Below are 18,823 nucleotides of genomic sequence, written 5' to 3'. Positions count from 1 at the left end.
AAAAGAAAAGTGTCGGCCTTGCAAAAGAAAATTTTAATAATCCACCAAGAGTTAATTTTTGAATTAATGAAATTAGAAAGCATTTTTAAAATAAACACATTAAACAATTAAAGTTACATTTTTTTCCAAATTGTTCAAATTATTTGGATTATAATTAATAATAATATGTTTTTTTATTAAACTTATTTTTTCTGACGTTGAAATGTAGAAAAAGGTGAGGGGGTAAAAACTACTTTACTATTGTTTGAATTATATTTTGTACAAACCTTCTGAAAAAAATATGCATAGATATTTCATAAAATTAAAAAAAAAAATTAACTCATTAATTAATTAACTTGTTTTCTTTTATTCAGTAATTAACGTGCGTGAATAATTAGTATTTGTTTATCAATGCTTTTTTTATTTAATAGGAAATACATTTTAACTGCGATATGTGTACAAAACTAGTTAACATTATTTTGTAAACTTTAACTATTATAACTTTTTATACAATTTTATTTTATTTATAAATATGATTATTATTAACTCCGAAATTTTAATATTAAAACAAAACACTATTTATTGTATTTATTTTTTAAAGAAATATTTTTAAAGAATTGGATTTCAAAATCATTTTATTGATTTCTTATGGTAATAATTGCTTTGTGTTTCTTAAAATTAAAAGTAATAATTGGCTTCTAGATTCATTTTTATTTTATTTATTTTTTTTTTATAAATTGAAGATATGTAACTATATGTAACTATTAAACATAAATAAAAATAAATTCTTATATCCATAATTGTCCACCTACGCATAAAACAATAAAATATAATTTATATGTAGTAGGTATTTAAATTTATTAATTATTATTTATTAAATAAATGTTTATTTTTCAGTTGGACGGAGATATTGCCCATGATATTAAAATTATGTATTGATATAATTTAACATGATTAAACTGAAAAAAAAAATCTTAAACATAATTTGATATGAATTTTTTAAGTATATATTATTCAAATACATAAATAAGCTTGGACGAGACAAGTAAGTACCATTTAGCTAAAGAAATTGTCTCTCATTTGATAAATGGGCAGTGGTACAGGAGAGTCTTCATCTTCTGATAAAATTTCATTCTGCAATTCAACGATGTTAGATGGACAAAAAGTCATCGCTCTTTCTAAAAGATAAATATTTGTTTAACACGAGTTCAAAATTAAATTTAGGATTATTTAATTGCAGTAAAGTGGAAATCATCATTTAAATAAATTAAAATTAAAAAATAACATAACTAACCTTCTTGAATAATATCTATTCTCCAGTCATTTTAAATGATTAGAGTTACTACCTAATTATTGTATATAATAATAAAAAATAAAATTAAAAAGAAATAATAATGAATGAATGAGTCAAAATCAGTAGCAAAAATTCAATAGCAATAACTTTTTTTGTTTAAGGCTGCTCTTTATGAAACTCAATAGTGTTGTAAAAGAGATTCTGAAAAAATGACTAATCATAAAAAAAAGTAAGAATCATTCAATTTGAACATAATTTGATAATCTTTTTACTTTTGTTTTGCATCAGTTTCTATTGATTTTGAAATTTGGAGCAGCCTTGATTTGAAATTTGAAAGAAAGAAAATTTAAGAATGTACCTGCCACAATTTTGCTCATTTGCATAACTTGTTTTGCAATGATTTGATTTAGCTGAAGTAAATGTTCTCGTTGTTTTTTCTCTTCCATCAATTGACTATACTGCTGTGTTTGTGAATCCTAAGGTATGAATAACCAAACAATTGAATATGTTAACAATCTAATATTTTGACTATATTACCGAACAGGATGGTGTTTCACTCAACATCTTTTTGATCGACTCAACTTTGGCCTTACGCCTGAGTTGTTCATCTGGTGTTAACTCTAATTCTTCATTTTCTGGAATGTATCGCTCAGGTATAAAAATTTTATCTGGCGTAGAAAATAGTTTATCTATTGTGTTTTCTGAAATTTTTTCACGTTGACTAATAGCCGACTTTACAACATCGGGAGCATTAACACGTGGCCTTAGAGCAACTTCAATATCAATATCATCCAAAGCTCGAGAATTTTTTGCCTTTTCATTGTACAGTTATTAGTTTAATTTACACAAAATTCTTTTAATTTACATAATGTTATATACTTACATTTTTTTTAGGCTCGCTTGTTGAAAGCATTAATTCTAAAAACTCTGCATTCACATGATGTGGCACTGTATTATGCCTCTTCTTTTCTCTAGGTATAAGGCGTCTTTGCGTTTCTGCGTTATTATCCATGTTATGAGACATTTCTGTAATTATTTGTTTTGCAGCTTCACTTTGATATATTGGGCCTAGGTCAACATTATTCTTCTGACTTTTCACAGTCACGCCTTGATTGTTGTTTTCCGAGAAATCAACCAAATAAGAATAATCTTCTTTGTCAGCTAAATTTACAGATTGATCGAAACTACTTTTAAAAGGATTTGTAGAGCTTACTAATGGGATGCCTTTGGAGCTAAGGTCACCTGATTGTGATCGATTTCTTGTTTGGTTATACTCTTGTAGAACATTTAGTTCTTCTTTTAATACATCATCTAAGATTTGTATAGATTTATCTGTTTTTTCGCGATCTCTCTGTCGCTTTTCTGCTTCACGCTTTACAATTCGAACAGTTTTAATTTCTTGTTTATCTTGTAAACTGAGGTTTGAGAAACTTTGAATATCTAAATCAGATGTTAAACTTCGTTCATTCTGGTCACTATAATTAAATGATTTATTTCTTGCGTTGATATTTTCATCTAAGTCTGTTTCAGACCATGCATCAGAACGTTTTTTCAATTGATCATATAAAGAATTCGAATTGTCTGTAAGCTGTCGAACAGCAAAACTTAGATCTTGTCGCTGTCTTTGCATATCTGCAACCAATACTTGGACTCTTCGCAATTCAGACTCGAGTATTGCTGTTGCGCTGCTACCGTAAGTACTGCTACCCCCTTCAATATTAACCTTTGAAATTTTCGTTTCTTTTGAAGATTGAAGCTTTTGACGAAGAACCAATAATTCTTGTTCAAGTTTTCTATTACTATTTACAGTAGTCTCAAGTTTCTGAAACAAAAGGAGTAAAGAAATTTGACGACATGTTAGTGTAAAAGTTTCATTGCAAAATTTACTTTAGAATTTTCAGCTAAAAGCTTATGGACATGAGATAACTCTTCTTCAAGCACTTGTTGTTGTTTTTTTGCTGCTTCTAGAGCTCCATTAGATGTATTATTATTCTGTAGTTGACATTGAAGACCTGATATAGCCCTTTCAATGCCCTCTTTATTTTTTTGGAGCGTTTGCAAAGTACTTGATTCTTCATGCAATAACTGATCTAAATCATCAAGTTGTTTAACTTTATTCTGTATAATAATATTGGTAAATAAAGTAATAATTATATCTAGACTCAATTGTGTAGTTACTTGTAACTCGACTGGATTCGGACTGATTCTATCCCATTGTTGTTTTTCATCTGCAAACATTCGTCTTTCTTGCTCTCGTTGATTTTGCTCTATTATGTTCGAACTGATTACTTGACCGTCAGAGTTTTTGTTATATAATGAGCCCAATTTTACCTTAAATTAAAATATGATTTAAAATAGTTATTTCATTTTCAAAAATTGGCATAAAATTTTACCATGTTATCTACTAAGTTTACTAAAGGTTTGCTTTCTTCATATTTTCGTTCCAAATCAGACAACTGGGATTTGAGGTGATGCAGCTTTGAATAGTTCATTTGTTTTTCAGGTCCATCAGTAACACGAATTTTGTTCTAAGTGGTAATTAGATAAATTGATATGCTACATTAATGTTTGTGACCCATAACAGTTTAATCTAAAATTCTAAAAGTAATCTTCTATTATCTTTTTTAATTTGTGTAACATTTATTCTGTTTATTTTAGGTTTTTGAGATTCTTAAAGGTGAGAAGCTTTTCAAAAAGGTACTTAAAACATTTACATGTGAACAGGAAAAGCTGAATCGAGGCAAATGAAATAAGAAAAATGAAATGTAGTCCTAAACCTAACTTCATTGAATTTTTAGAATATTTATTTTTGGTGGTCACTTTTTATATTGTATCAGTATTTTTTTATAGTTTTAATTTTTTTTATTTTCATAAAAGACGGGTTACGCTACCCATTTTATTAGTCAAAATATACTTTTATTTAAAGGGGTACTCAAAAAAACAATAGAACACTTTTTTTAAATAATCATTTTTGTTTGATCACATAAGTATCTGGTTTGTCTTTCATAATTCATTTACACTAAAATTGGTTTAAATTGGAGTCCTATAAAATGTAAATGCACTGTTTTCTTTAGAACTTTTGAGTTTGCTGAAAATTGTGTTCAGTTAAACATAAATATTAACTAATTTATAAAAAACAATCAAATTAAAAGTTATAAAATAAAAATTAACCTGAATTTCATGAATTTTCGTACAACATTTTTCAATGTGTCTAACAACAAGTGTATTTTCCTTCCGTAATTGAATAAGTAACTAAAACAAATGATAAAAGAAATATTAATATATTTAAATATAAAGTCCGCCACAATAGAAGAACATATTTTGGATTGCATCTTCAAAGATAAGAATTAACTTCTTAAGAAAAATAAGGATTGATTATGTATTTAAGAATTTACATACTTTTGCTTCGAAAATGAAAATTGGTAAATATTCTATCAATTTTTTTGACATTTTTATTTTAAAAAATGATCGTAAATGTAACCTTAAAATTTTGAAACAGTTATTTAGCAAGTCCAAAACATTTTCGACTATTGTATTGAGTTGATTAACGTTGAATTAAAATATTATGTATGTATACAGTTAAATAAATAAAAAGATAAAAAACCTAAAATATGTGATTTAAAAAATTTATTTGTTTTAATAGAATGTTTTCGTCGTCAAAACGTCATTATTAATATAAAACAATTAATGTCTGAAATACAAAAGTTTAAAATAAAAAAATTTACTTAAATTATTTTTTTCTTATTTATGCGAAAAACAAAATGTAATACAATATATCTGTGAACAAATATATTTTATTAAATTCTATTATTAAACTATTTATTAAACTTTAGGATGTGCATGTATATTTTTTTTGTAGATTTTATTTTGTTACTTTATCTCTCTTGTTAGGCGGCTAATCAAAAATCCAATGAGTCAAAATAGAAAAATATCTGTTTATTTATTTAAATTTTTTTTTCTTTTGATCTTTCAGGCCTAAAACTCAATATAATTATATTTTGTTTAGTGCTATATATTTTTTTAATTTTGATTTTTTTCGTAAATTTCTTGGCTATGAAAAAGAGATAATTTTTGGCTAAAAAATTCTTTGAAAAAATTATTCTCTTTTAGATTCTATGCGTTGATTTTTTAAACAATTATTTTGATAGTGTTTCACACAAAAAAACAAATTATGGAACATAAACTTAACACAATCAGCAAAAAATATAGATAATTGTTTTACTTTTTTGATATTTGCAAACTTTACAAAATTTTAGAACGTTCTTAGCATAATTATTATAGCATATACTTACTAATACAAGTTCTTCATGTGTTCGATTAAGCAATTCACCTGCTTTAATTTTCTTAAATTACATAAAGAAATAAATAAACTAATATTAAAAAAAAAATAAATAAATAAATACCTGTTTATCTGTATTCAATCCTAATTCGTTTTTGGACATTGCCGTTTTTTCGAAACTTGGTGTTATGTTTGACTTTACTATCAAATTCCCTGTGGGAATAAAATTCACATTTTTTATGGAAATCGATGCTGAAAGAATATTAAAATTGAAAATTACAATTAAATTTTATTAAAAATAAAATGTTATACAAATATGTAGACTTAAGTGTTATTAAATGAACAAATTTCTTACCACTATTTTTTTTTATTATTTACATTTATATTGTATTAGCTTTTTATAACTTTTATGTATGTTTTTTGTTCTTTTCAATATTATCAGGCTTGTGGAAATGTCCATTGGAAGGCGATAAATGTAATCCACTAGACATTAAATCCCATTGTCTAATTTTTTCTCTTTCAATCCTATATATATTCTTGTGTGGTTCTTCTTCTCTCAAAGTTTCATACACATCCTCAGTGACTGCTAATTGCACATACACACCATCATCACTACACGTTTCATCATCGTTAGTTCTTCTTTCAATATGATTTTGTTTCACGTGTAAATTATCGGAATTGACATAAGTGACACAACGACTTAATTTTTTGTTTTGTTTTTTATTTTTGCATATATTTTGATCGTGATTACCTTCAGATTGGTTAAGTTCATCTAGCGGTATTGTATTAGATTGTAAACGTTCATAACAGTTCTCCTGCCATGTATTATCTCCGCCAATATTAAGTTCATAACTTCTGTTTGGATTTTTTCTACAACTTTTCGAAATAAAGTTTCTCTCCTTCTCTTTATCAAAACATTTTTGAATATTGTGTTGACCATTTTCATAAAAATTTTTGATATTTATTTCAGATAATTTAGAATTTGCATCTTTATATTCGCTGCATAGCTCAATATCTTGTTTTGTATTATTAATTATGTTATGAATGTGGAGAATTCCTGGTCTTTGTGTATCTATATCTTTCAAATTATTAAGTTTAGTATTCTCAGTAATAGGAGAATTATTATCATTTTCCGTTATGTTTAAATGTTGAACGATATCAGAATAATAGTACGGTGCGGCTTCTAAAAGTTTTAATTCGTCCTCATAAAAACCACTTGTTGACAATTTTGATCTAGTTGATTGTGGTGAAATATCGGTTTTCAAACATGATATCGATTCCTTGTTAATATTTAATTTAACCTTGTCTTCAGTAGAATGTTCTTTTAATTTGTTAACATTTTTCGTAGACCCTTTTGGAATATCTATAAGAAATTTTGTGCTTACATTTGAAAAATCTTCTGGAGGTTTAATAGAATGGATATCAAAAAATGCTGAATCACTTTTTTGCATTAAATTATCAGATGACAAAGAATGTGACAGCGAAAAATTTTCATATTGTGTTATATTATTTTTTTGACGAATTTCTTCGTTTGCAAAATGTGTATGTTCAATATCTTCATCATAAAACTGAGAAATGTGATCCGGGAGACTGAGTCTGCTAGAAGATTGTACGATGTTAGCCATCTTGCTATTTATTATTGATGTATCGTTTAAATCGAACGAAAGGTTTATATGACGTCTTTCATGTGTTAAAGACAACGTCTCGCCTGAATCTTTTTGGTAAACTTCACTCTGTACTCCTTTAACGGAAGAGAGATAGTAAGAAGCTGGACGGAATGTGTCTGACAAGCTAAATCGTTTATCCTTCTTTTCTGTTGTCAAATTGTTATTCGAAGATATTGAGCTATTGCTAATAATTGGTTCTTTGACAATATCTGGCAAACTAAAAATACTGGTCAGCAAGCAAGGTGTTTGTAAATTATTAGACAATTCCATGTAAAGTGGTTCAAATCGTTGATTAGCTTTTGTTTTAACTATAGAGCCACTAATATTTATTGGTTCGTAAGTTGATTTGTTTTCAGTCTGGTTTTCGGTACCTTTAAACATTTCTATATATGCATTTTCGTCAATAATATCTCCGCTCTTTTTAATTGAAGTTAAAATATCTAATGGCTCTGTATAAGAGTTGCTTTGTTTTTTGAGTGTCATTGGCATGTAATGATTTTCTTGGTTGCATAAATTGTGTTTCGAATTGGTTAAATCATTCTTATTATGAGGCGATTCAAGTTCTCGCACAGGTGGTGTAGATGACATTAAAACTTCATTTAAATCATCATCTGTATATTCAGAAGAAGCATTTTGTTCATCCAAAATAGTGTTGCATAATTCGAGAGTATTGTTGTTATCGGTATGAATTGGAAACCCCTCTCTTTTAGTTGTATGGTTGTCTAATGATTCTATTGTGTTCATATTTAAACTAGAAATTGCAGTTTGCTGAGAATATACAGGTTTGTATGTTTCATTAGATAATGAAGTGCATATGGATATTGTGCTATTATTAGTGTTTTTGATTTTTTCTATGATTTTTTTATCATTTTTTTGGAAATGTGATTCATTATCTTGTGCTGATGTGTCTACGTGAAGAATGAGCGAATGATTGCCTGATCTTCGTGCCATTCGAGCGCCATCTAATCGAAATATTTATAAAATTATAAAAAAAACTTTAATATGTATATGTGTGTGCTTATTAAATTGTTTTAGACAGTTGAAAGACGATAGGATAATTTTGCTAAAGTTTTACTTCTTGTTAGTATGAAAACCCGTATAACTTTCTAAGTACTTAGCACTAAATAGTTTGTTAGATAAGAGTAAGCTCGGTGGCAAGGAAATCATATCTTCATACCATTATTCACGTAGATGTTATGAGTAACAACAATTTCATCTTTCTTCGAAGGCTCATAGAAATATTCTCTATGTTTGAAATAAATGTTTAATTCAAGGAATACTATCAAAAAAAAAATAAAAAAAATTCACATTCGAACAAAGATTTAACAAAAATAGTGAAAAAAAAATAAGTAACTATGTTTTGAAATCAAGCTTTGTAGGAAGAATCAAAAATCTACAATTCTACAAGGAATTTTTAACACCAAAATTTAAATTAAACATGCAACAATCGATTTTTTTAAAAAATAGTAGTAATCAATAAAAAAGACATACCTTCATCGTCAGATGAATAACTATTGTAAGGATCTTCTTTTTTAATAATTTCTGATTTTGCTCGATGTATAGTCGTTTTCATTAGCCCTTCCACTGCTGACTGACGAGTTTCCATGGGCAGTGTGTTGGTTTGTGATGCAATTTTCCTTGTTAAAGGTGACTGTAACATTCGTTGCTTCCATTCTAATAATCGTTTCATAGATTCTTCTCGTTTTTTATCATTCTCTTCAGGTTTAATTGGAAAATCAATTTTACGCGGAACACGAGCACTAGCAGATCTTAGAAACTCTTGTTGTCTTAAAGCTCGTTTATTTATTTTTCGAGCTCGATTTTCATGATTTTGTACTTGTGTTGAATGAGTATAATGAGAATGACCTACAATATATGTATAAATTGTACAGATAATTACAATTGAAACTATTCATATTACATTCTATGTTTACCTTGGTGAGATTGTTTGGGCAAGTAGTTTGCACTTTCTGTTCTCATTTGCTCTGCATAACTAGCCTCAGAATAGTAATATTGATCCAAAGCTTTATTTATATCCAAACTTGACTTGGGTCGAGTTGTGCGGCGGTCCTCATATGGTAGCCGATTTTCATAGTCTAGAATGTCCGCTGAATGAGGTCTTGGTACTGTTGATGTAGAGCTTTTCTCTCTCAATAGTACGTTTGCTGAATACAACTGATATATGAAAAAATAAAGGGAGTAAATGATAATAAATAAAAACTATGTAATGTATCTAAATACCTGAGAAAGTTGATTAACTGTATTTTGTGGACTCAGTGGTCTTCGGTAGCTTTCAGTTTGTTTTGTTATATTGTTCTGACCATATAAATCTTCGTAGTTCAATTTATTGCAAAGATAATCTTGTGTAGAATATTGATCTGGAGTACGCCTTTCTGGAACTGTGTAGGAAGAATGTTGTTGTTGTGAGAGCGTTTTGTGAGGACTTTGATAAATTTGTTGAATGGAAGGAGCGTTTGTCTTAAGAATATTTGTTGTAACGGTATCATTTCGCGAACCATAAATAGCTTGCGTATTGACAAAGTTCAAACTATTTTTCGGAGAATCATAAATTTCAACCATAGAATTGTCCGGGCTAGTGGGAGAGTTATGAACAATATCACTACCAACTTTCCTTGATGGTTTTGGTGGAGCATTAATATATAAAGGTTGGGTTTCATTTGGAACCGAATAACCATACGATTGATAAATTCGGGGTACAGCATCATTAGTCGTTTTGTCTAATAGTATATTATTGTGTTCGCTATTATCTTGCATTGCTGCTGCCATAGTCAAATGTTTTATCCAATTATCCATTGATTCCTGTGTTTCAGCTGCTAATATATATGTTCTCATGTTTGCATGTTCACATTTAAAAGCATATTTTTTATTAATTTTGTCATCTGAATTACATGGCGAAATAGAATAACTTGGAAGCAAGACGGACCCTAAGAGCTTATCCTGCTCAGCGTTTTTGTAATAAAATAAGCAATACTGGGACAATACAAAATATCTTTTTTTCCATACTTTTAATCCATCAGATCCTTGTTTATGTAGGTAACCAGATAGTGTAATAGGAGCACCATCTATACGCTTGATAATTGGTGACTTCAACGATTCACTTTTTCTGCGCTCAAGTATATTATGGGAAGGTGATTGTGGGGTAATTGACGTACTGCTGCTACTTTTTTGACTAGTATCGGACATTTGTGTTTGAACTGCTTGATTTACAACTTTTGAAGGATGATTTTGTTGAATAATAATTTGATAATTTTGTGGTGATTGCAAATTAAGACTCTGAAGATGTTTTGATTGTCCTTTTAGTGTATAAGGGTTATGGTCTTTTGTAGTTTTATAATGCGTAGTACTTTGATAATCTATGTCTGATTTACCCTCCGGAGAAGATAAATATTGGTTGTTTGTGTTTGTTAATGAAACATTAAATGGATGTTGCTGTGACATCAGTGTAGACATTCCGCAAGGGCTTTGCGGATATAATAATGGAACTGGAGGATTTAATTGTTGTCTTAAAGCGAATGTTTGTTGTTGTTGTAAGAAAGCATCATTTTGAGTTTGTATTTGCATGCGCATTTTTTCCTCTTGTAATAGTTGGTATTGCTGTTTTAACCGTGAAGTGGCCGTCGACTGCTGAGAAATTCTGTTTTTGGCTTGATAAAACCTTTCATTTTCTTGGGGTGCATGTGTCTGGTTTTGTAAAATATGGTCATAGTACAAATTATCAGGTGTTCGACCATATGAGTGCGTGTCGTCAGTTAATCCGAATTCATTTAAAGGTAAATCTGAAGATGATGGGTCCGGGATATAATCCGAGTCATACAACAAATTACATGATTGTTGTTGTTGATATGCACCAGTTAGGTAATAATTTTGACTATGATCAGATGAGAATTGAGGATTTTGTTTGATATCTTGTGGAACATTAAAATGCTGTCTGCCATTCATTGTAGCTGATTCAAATGTGTCAGCTTCAAGCCTAAGCGAATAGAATAAAGGATAATTATTTAAAAGATTAGATAAAAATTATGATTTAGACCAAAAAACACAACACACCAAAATAAACCAATAAAACTAAGTGAAAAACATCAATCACAGCAACATTAAGTCTTACCAGCCCCAGAGCTGCGATATGCAAGTAAACATCTCTATCAATTAAATGTTGCGAATGTTAATACTATCTGATAGTACGAGTCTGTTCTAATAATCCATTATATTATTTAGTTTTTTTTATTTTTTTCCTCTAAAAATGAATGTAAGATTGTTAACAATGAAATGTACCCAAAAAATAATAAAATATATATAGAACAAGAACTTTTGAGTTTGAGTAGGTATTTTATTTTTTTTACACCAAATTTCTATGGGCCTAAATTCCATTTTTTTTTTTATTTCAGTTAGTTTGACATTTTATTTAGCTCATGCGCAGTTTGTATACATTTATTTAAATAATATTTACCAACTCTACACATTTTTTACAATGTTAATTCACTGGTTGAATGGTTTTAATCAACTGTGTTATCAATGGATTTAGTATATTGGACTTTTACGTTTCTTTTTAGCACTCCTCCCTTAGCAATGAATATAATGGTAAACATTGACAATATCTAATATAAAAAATCTGGTGGACCATCAAAAAAATACACATATAAATTATTAATTTAAGTTTCATCACTGCACAGAAAGACAAAATAACGTGAGTTAATTGAAAATTACCTATCTATGAAGCAAGGCAATTAATGGATTATTACAATATATAAACTTGTTAGGCACACCTGTTCTACTCATATAAACGTGTGAAAGTACAGAGTTAATTCATCTTAGAATAGGTATTTTCTATTTGTGTATTAAATAGAAAGTAAAACATGAATGGAACATGTCCTTTTCTCATAACTTTTTAAGTATTAAATTTAAATAATAACTCTCACCTCAAAGTAATTAAATTTAAAGTTGCATATCCTGCTACAATTTTGAGTGTTTTGATTCAGTGAAAACAAAATTTTATGAGTGAACGGACTTTTTATTAATAAATGCTCAAATGAATGAAAAACTGGTCAAACCACTTTTAGTGAAGTTTGCTTACGTTGCCCAAGAAATATTTTTTTTGAATAATTTTACTATATTTTAAATTATTATATAAAATTAAATCACTAATCATTCATTGATAGAATAATAGTACTTCATTTTAATATTTCAATACAAGTATAAAATAAACATGTACATGTGATTGTATTATTTATTTTATTTTATATTAACAATTACAACTTTTATTAAACTACTCTGCACTGCAACAATACTGTTTTCCTTAAAAAAAAACTCTTCTTGACAATTCAGTTGCTCGACAAAATGCTTTTGCATCGGCCCGTTTGTGCTGAAAAAAAGTCGATACGACTGAAATTAAATATTGTGATTATTTTTTTTTTATTTCCTTATCATTGAATTAAATTATGAAATTAAATTATTTTATATTATTTTTTAATTTTGAGCTCAAAAGAAAAGAAAAATCTAAACTAAAGGAAAACTTAAAGGAAACATCTTAATTATTATTTATTTGAAAAGCCTAATGCGAGCTACATTACACCAAGAAAAGTTCCCATTACTAAATGTGTTATTAAAATAACTAAATAACTGTTCCGATTTTATATTTAATTTTTATTTTTTACCCTAATTACTTTGGACAAAATCAAAGAGGGAGCGATAAAAATGAAAATGGAGCAATGTAATGTAAAATACGAAAATCCAGAGTTCGAAATACTATATGTAACTTGAAAATTTTTTTTTCATTATAGATTACTTTTTCGTGTTGTAAAAATTCCCGTACAATAGTTTTTTTGTTCGTGCTAAAAGTTGAGCTAAAAAATTTGAGAATCCTTGAAAATAATATGTTAATTTTTAATTTTATAATGTTGCATTTTTTTCGTATTAATTATCCTTAAAGATATTTTATATTGGTGCGTTTTTTAATAAAGAATAAAGAATAAAAGTGACACAAAATTTTATTTTGCTTGTAGAATGTAGATTCTGTATACATATTTTATGTAAATTTATTGCTTATTATGGGTTTTATGAATGAAATAAAAGAACGTGTAAAAAAGTAATTTATCATATTCGTGATTCTTGAAACTAAATACCTACAATAGAATGCAAAAGAAATATATTGAATGTTGCCTAGTAAATGTAAAATGTGTAAATAAATAAACACAAATAAACAAAATTTACCTTTTTCTTCTTTTTCTTACATGATTTAATTTATAAATTCATTTTTTTAATGTTTTTCTTTTTAACTTTCTTAATAAGCTGAAGTTCTCTCTAATTTAGTCTAAAATATATAGATCCAAAATCATGGTTTAAGTTTTTCCATAAAACAGTAATAACTTAAATACTGAAAAGTTTATCATTATTTCTATTAGGAATGAAAAAACTTTTTTTTTTTGGGGAAATTATTTTCTCTTTATTTTTCAAAATTTTATAATGTTTATCTTAAATAGGGGCAAAATTCACGTAGCATTGGAACAAAATTTTTGTTCACCATGATTGTTTGTCGACCCAAGTACATCAATTTTTACCATGAAGTATATGGCCAGAAACATTCCGTTTGATCAAAAGCGTTTTAAAAATTTAGAATCTTATTTAAAATTTGAAAAAAGAGATGAAAAAAATTTCTCCATACCAAAAAAAAATAAGATTTTTGATGGAAATTTTTTTGTAAACTTCTTTGGTAAAAATCTAACTTAATCAAAAGTTGGTTGAAATCTGTAATTGATGGAAAGATTGCAATTATTTTCATTATTCTCACATCCAAACTTTCTGAGGTAAAAATAATGTGAACATTATTTAATTTTTAAAATTTTTCCGATAATTGCTTACGATAAAACATCTTTGAATTCATACTACATGAATAGTTGGCAAAAAGTGTATCAATAATTTTATATTAAATTTGTTTTTTTTTGCATTTTTATAGTGATTCATCCAGAGTAAAAGTAATTAATAATAATTTCAATAGACTTTTAAACATTTATGATTATTTTATTGGTTTTATACTTATATTTGTTTTTAAATACATCTGAATACTATTTGAGTTTATTTAACTATCGATGAAGCATTGTTGTTTAATTGTTGTTGTATAGACTGAAGTGTTGTTATGTTTGAATACTGATTTTGATGAAAATATGAGGGTTGTAGAGGACCTAATGGTGTGGTAATCATTAATAATGGATTAAATGTTAAATCATAAGGTAGATGATTTGATATTGTCGAATGCGGATATTGTATGAATTGGGGAATATTTCCTCTAGGAATACTTGTAGCTGGTGGCAATATGGGTCTTGATGGTGAGATATAGTCTCCTGGTTTCTGTGATGTAAAAAGTTCTGTTTTTCGTAGAATCTTTGATGTATTTCCATCAGACTTCATTATACTTTCAATAGTAAAAGGATTTCTTTTTATTTCGTCCTTTCTGCTTGGACTTTGATATATATTAGGACTAGGTGTTCTCTTAAGAGGAAATTGTGTAGGTTGATGCATCGGAACTAGTGATGATGGAGCTTCAGAACATAAATCTCCTGAATTTTGAGCTAAAAAAAACCTATTGATGTTTGCTAAAGCTGCCAGTTCTTCGTTTAGTACATCTTTATCTGTTTTGTGCAATTTGAAACGTTTTCGACGTCTAAGTAAACTTCCATTTTCAAACATATCAAATGCTTGAGGATGCAAAGCCCAATAGGCTCCTTTACCTGGGCGATCCGGTCTTCTAGGAACTTTGATGAAGCAATCATTGAAACTTAAATTATGCCTTAAGCTATTTTGCCACCTTTGTGTGTTTTTGCGATAATAAGGAAATCTGTCGGTTATGAATTTATATATATCACTTAATGGTAACATTTTATCCGGACTACTCCAAATCGCCATTGCAGTGAGAGATATGTAGGAATACGGGGGTTTCTGGTCACCGTATGATTCTCTTGATGGTCGTGGCATACTTGTAACTTAATTTATTTGTTATCTTTTTTTCTTTTTTGCTCACTAATCGTAATCCATAGTTATAATATTCTTTGATATTCGTCGAATATTTGCAATATTATTAGTTTATTAATCACTTATAATTGTTTACGTATGCACATTTATGTATTATTGTATAACGTAATCACATCTTTTTCCAATCTATGTTGTTTTCAGACTACTTTATCAAATCAAATAAAGGTGATGAAATGCAAAATTACAAAATACAAGGCGGTCTTTCGGCATATCCAAATAAAAAGTTTCATCGATGTATAAACGAATGAAAATTTGTATTCTATATATTTAACGTAAATATTTAATACATAGATCTCTATTATATAGAATTGTACAGAATTTTGTTTATCTTTCTTTCACAAATATAAATAAAAAAGAACAAGGGAACCACTCACGCACTCTACAACAAATATAGGCATTCTTGTTCAATGGTTTCTGCTTAACATCGTTTGGAAATTAGATATTTATTGTGTTAGAGTTGCGCATTAAAATCATAACTGAGGCGTGGCTTTTTTTTTACCAAGGAAACGATTGGTTGAAACACAATATGATGTTTACTTTATTATTGTGGCATGTGGCAGATAAATGAATTGTTTACACGGTTTATGTTTAACAAATATTTTTATCGAACAAGGACTGAATAAAAATAAAGGGTTTTATTCAATAAATTTTAAAAATTATTTTAAATTTAAACCAAATTGTGCAAATGACTTTGCATTTTAACGCACGTATTTCTAAAACTATTGTAATACTATTAATTTTATCTGATTCTTAGCACCTTTTTGATTTGATAATAATTACTTTCGTTTCATCCAAAATTAATAACACATAAAAAGAGAACTCCGAAAGATTTGAGTGTTAGAAAGAAATATTCCGCTCTTCTTCCGAAAAAAAAAACAATAGGTATTATCAAAACATAGTTATTTAATTATAAGCTATATTTTTAAATGTTGTTGATCATCTGTTGTTGATTCTTTTTCTACCTTTTACCTGATGCTGTTATTTTTCCATGTATTTCCAGGTATTTGATATATTTATTCAGTTGCCTACTGTTTATTATTGGAACAGTGATTTTATTTTACAAGGAATGCAATAAAAAACTATAAGAGTTAATCTATTAAAATATTATTCAAAAATATTTTGGTTACATAGGTTTTTTGTCAAAAAGGTTCCAACATGTCTAGTACATAACATGCTTTCATGATTCATTGATGGATTCAAACTCTATTAAGGTAAAAAATGAATATACATTTAAAATTTGACAACTCATTGTTAAACTTTTAAGCCCTTTTATGTCTTCTGTATTAATTCTGTATTAATTGTCGAAAATAGTATCATCATCATATTAAGCGGTTATTTAACCATTTTAAAACATTATATGTGAATTGTATTTTTATAATTTTATAAACAAAATCAATAAAAGACTACAATTTAATCCAATATTTTTTTCAATTAAATTATTTCATGCATTAAATTGTTTAATTTTTCCTTAACAACTACGTGTGTATAGATTAATTTAATTGATTTATTTTTTTTATTTATTGATGATACACACCTATTAATTTTTTTTATTGCATCTACATACAGACTTTAAAATTATAAGTTTCCAAAAAAATCGGTGCATCGGAGCATTTGGCCACCCCTTATCAGCTCAAATTGTACAAAAAATTACAATTGCATAGGTTTCTGAGAGCCTTACGAAGAAAATTTAACTTTTTTATACTGTAAGATACTCGATATACATCATAAGTTATGGTCAGAAGGTCTTTGAAATCGAAAACGTATTGGATATTGATAGTTATAGGTCCAGTCTAATTACATTGATTCTCTTTTAATGACGATAATATTTTAGACAAAATTAAATTTTTTATGTGTATTTTTCCATATTAAAAATATGTTATGATCATATAAACTTAATATGTATCAAAAAATATTATATGAAAATGACCGAAATTGGACAATTTGTTTTCTGCTTGGGTAGTTTTTATATAATTATAATCAATTACTATTTAATGGCTTATTTTGTTAAAGTTTATGGGCAACTCCATTCTAAAAAACAGAATCCCGAATTTTAAAATTATTTAGAAAACATGCATAATTGTCTTATGGTGAAAAAAAATATTATAAAAAGGGTCCTAAAAAATTAAAAATAAACAAAAAAAAACTACAAAGCGCTAAAAAGAAACAACCTTATCTTGTGAAAAGTATACTCAAAAATGTGAGTTATACAGTGGCGGATTAGCAAGTTAAGGGGCCTAAGCCTAAGGCTATTCAGATTTGGAGGTCTATAAGCACTGGGGTCAAAATAACTCACTGAAAAGAAAAATAATTTCAAAAATAACATCGAACAGCCGAAAAAAAATCATAAAATAAATTTTAAAGTCCAAAAAGTTTTCAAAAATAAATAAAAGAAAAAAAAATTGTTATTCCTCATAATTTGGGGCCTATCAAAGCTCGGAGCCCAAGGGTGCAGCCTTGTTTTTACAGGATAATTTGCCACTGGAGTTATATTTTGATATGCTAGATCACATGATTGCAAAAAATTAACAAACCAGATCAAGCTGTATCCGTACAGCGTACGTTCAACGGTACCGCATTTCAGGTGTATAAGTTTAATGTTGTTATTTAATTGGGATATTTTAAATTTAATTATTTACCCGGAATGTCTCGAAATGCACTTGGAATGCACCCATTTCGACATTCCGCATTCCGGCTGCATTCCGACATTCTGGGTGCATTCTGACATTCCGGCTGCATTCCGGGTGCATTCCAATTAGGCCACACATGACGTACGACATCTCCAGCATAATACCGCATTTTTTCTTCGAAATGCGTTAAAAAGGATAATACAAATTGCTGACAAGCCGAATTTTAAAATTTCGCTTTATTATTGCTTTTTGTATTTTTGTTGTGTTGTTTACGCTTTGCCTTGCATAGAAAATCAATTTGATCAAAAAAAAAAAATGTAAAAATATTAAAATTGGAAGAATTTGAAAATCTCACTTTTGTATGAAATTTGGAACAATTGTGCGATTTGTCTTTTTTTTCAACAAAAAATTTTCCAAAATTGTCCCTAAGAGATAAGATAAAATTTTTTTCTGTACAAAAATTATTTTTATTGGCTTTTCATTAGGTGATCACTCATCGCTTCCATCATGATTTTTTTCTGTAATATTTTTCCTACCATAATTGTTTTTTTTAATGTACATTTTTGACTTTTATGACATATTTTAACATTTTATGATGATTTTCGATAAATCGAACAATCCAATCTTATTTAACTTGATTGGTTCGATGAAAACATTGTTGAAAAAAAATCATTGATGAGCATTCTTTTGTAAGCTTTAAAATGAAAAAATAGTTTAAAATTCACTTTTTGAAGCTCAAAAAACAAATAAGGGCATAATTACACTGTGGAACAAAAAAAAGTACCCTCCGGAGAAGTCCGGATTAGGGCAGTCTTAAAGTAGGTCCCGAGCTGTTAACAAATCTATATCGACCTTATCCAAAAGTGCCTGGGTTTAGAAATTTATGGCTATTTGAAGTTTTAAAGGGTTTTCATGGACATTCTCCAATGTAACT

At 27.9% G+C, this 18,823-nt stretch overlaps 2 protein-coding genes across 7 annotated transcripts; both read right to left on the bottom strand.

Moving 5' to 3' along the window:
• Nucleotides 1–594: 594 nt before the first annotated feature.
• Nucleotides 595–12,371, bottom strand: LOC134833757 (myosin-13). 6 transcript variants are annotated; one of them, XM_063848197.1, is made up of 15 exons: nt 11,346–11,483; nt 9,461–11,210; nt 9,154–9,394; nt 8,711–9,085; nt 5,677–5,804; nt 5,566–5,616; nt 4,445–4,525; nt 3,667–3,801; nt 3,452–3,604; nt 3,161–3,391; nt 2,157–3,095; nt 1,811–2,086; nt 1,632–1,749; nt 1,274–1,325; nt 1,022–1,157 (listed from the first exon to the last, which is right to left on the bottom strand). In XM_063848197.1, exons 1-14 carry the CDS (start codon nt 11,375–11,377, stop codon nt 1,300–1,302), a joined length of 4,536 nt encoding a protein of 1,511 aa, XP_063704267.1. In that variant the 5' UTR covers nt 11,378–11,483; the 3' UTR covers nt 1,022–1,157; nt 1,274–1,299. The 6 variants fall into 6 exon arrangements, with proteins under 6 accessions (XP_063704264.1, XP_063704265.1, XP_063704262.1 ...); XM_063848194.1 differs by lacking the exons at nt 1,274–1,325; nt 11,346–11,483 and adding an exon at nt 12,157–12,371 and having other exon boundaries at nt 595–1,157; XM_063848195.1 differs by lacking the exons at nt 1,274–1,325; nt 11,346–11,483 and adding an exon at nt 12,004–12,066 and having other exon boundaries at nt 595–1,157.
• Nucleotides 12,372–14,308: 1,937 nt separating this feature from the next.
• On the bottom strand, nt 14,309–15,205 carry LOC134835314 (fork head domain-containing protein FD5-like). Its single transcript, XM_063850185.1, has one exon. The coding sequence runs from the start codon at nt 15,203–15,205 to the stop codon at nt 14,309–14,311; it is 897 nt and encodes a 298-aa protein (XP_063706255.1).
• Between the last annotated feature and the right edge of the window lie 3,618 nt (nt 15,206–18,823).

The sequence above is a fragment of the Culicoides brevitarsis genome, chromosome 3 (assembly GCF_036172545.1).
Source record: "Culicoides brevitarsis isolate CSIRO-B50_1 chromosome 3, AGI_CSIRO_Cbre_v1, whole genome shotgun sequence".
NCBI lineage: Eukaryota > Metazoa > Arthropoda > Insecta > Diptera > Ceratopogonidae > Culicoides > Culicoides brevitarsis.
The sequence above is the reverse complement of the archived record's forward strand: the minus strand, read 5'-3'. Positions and strand labels throughout refer to the sequence as shown.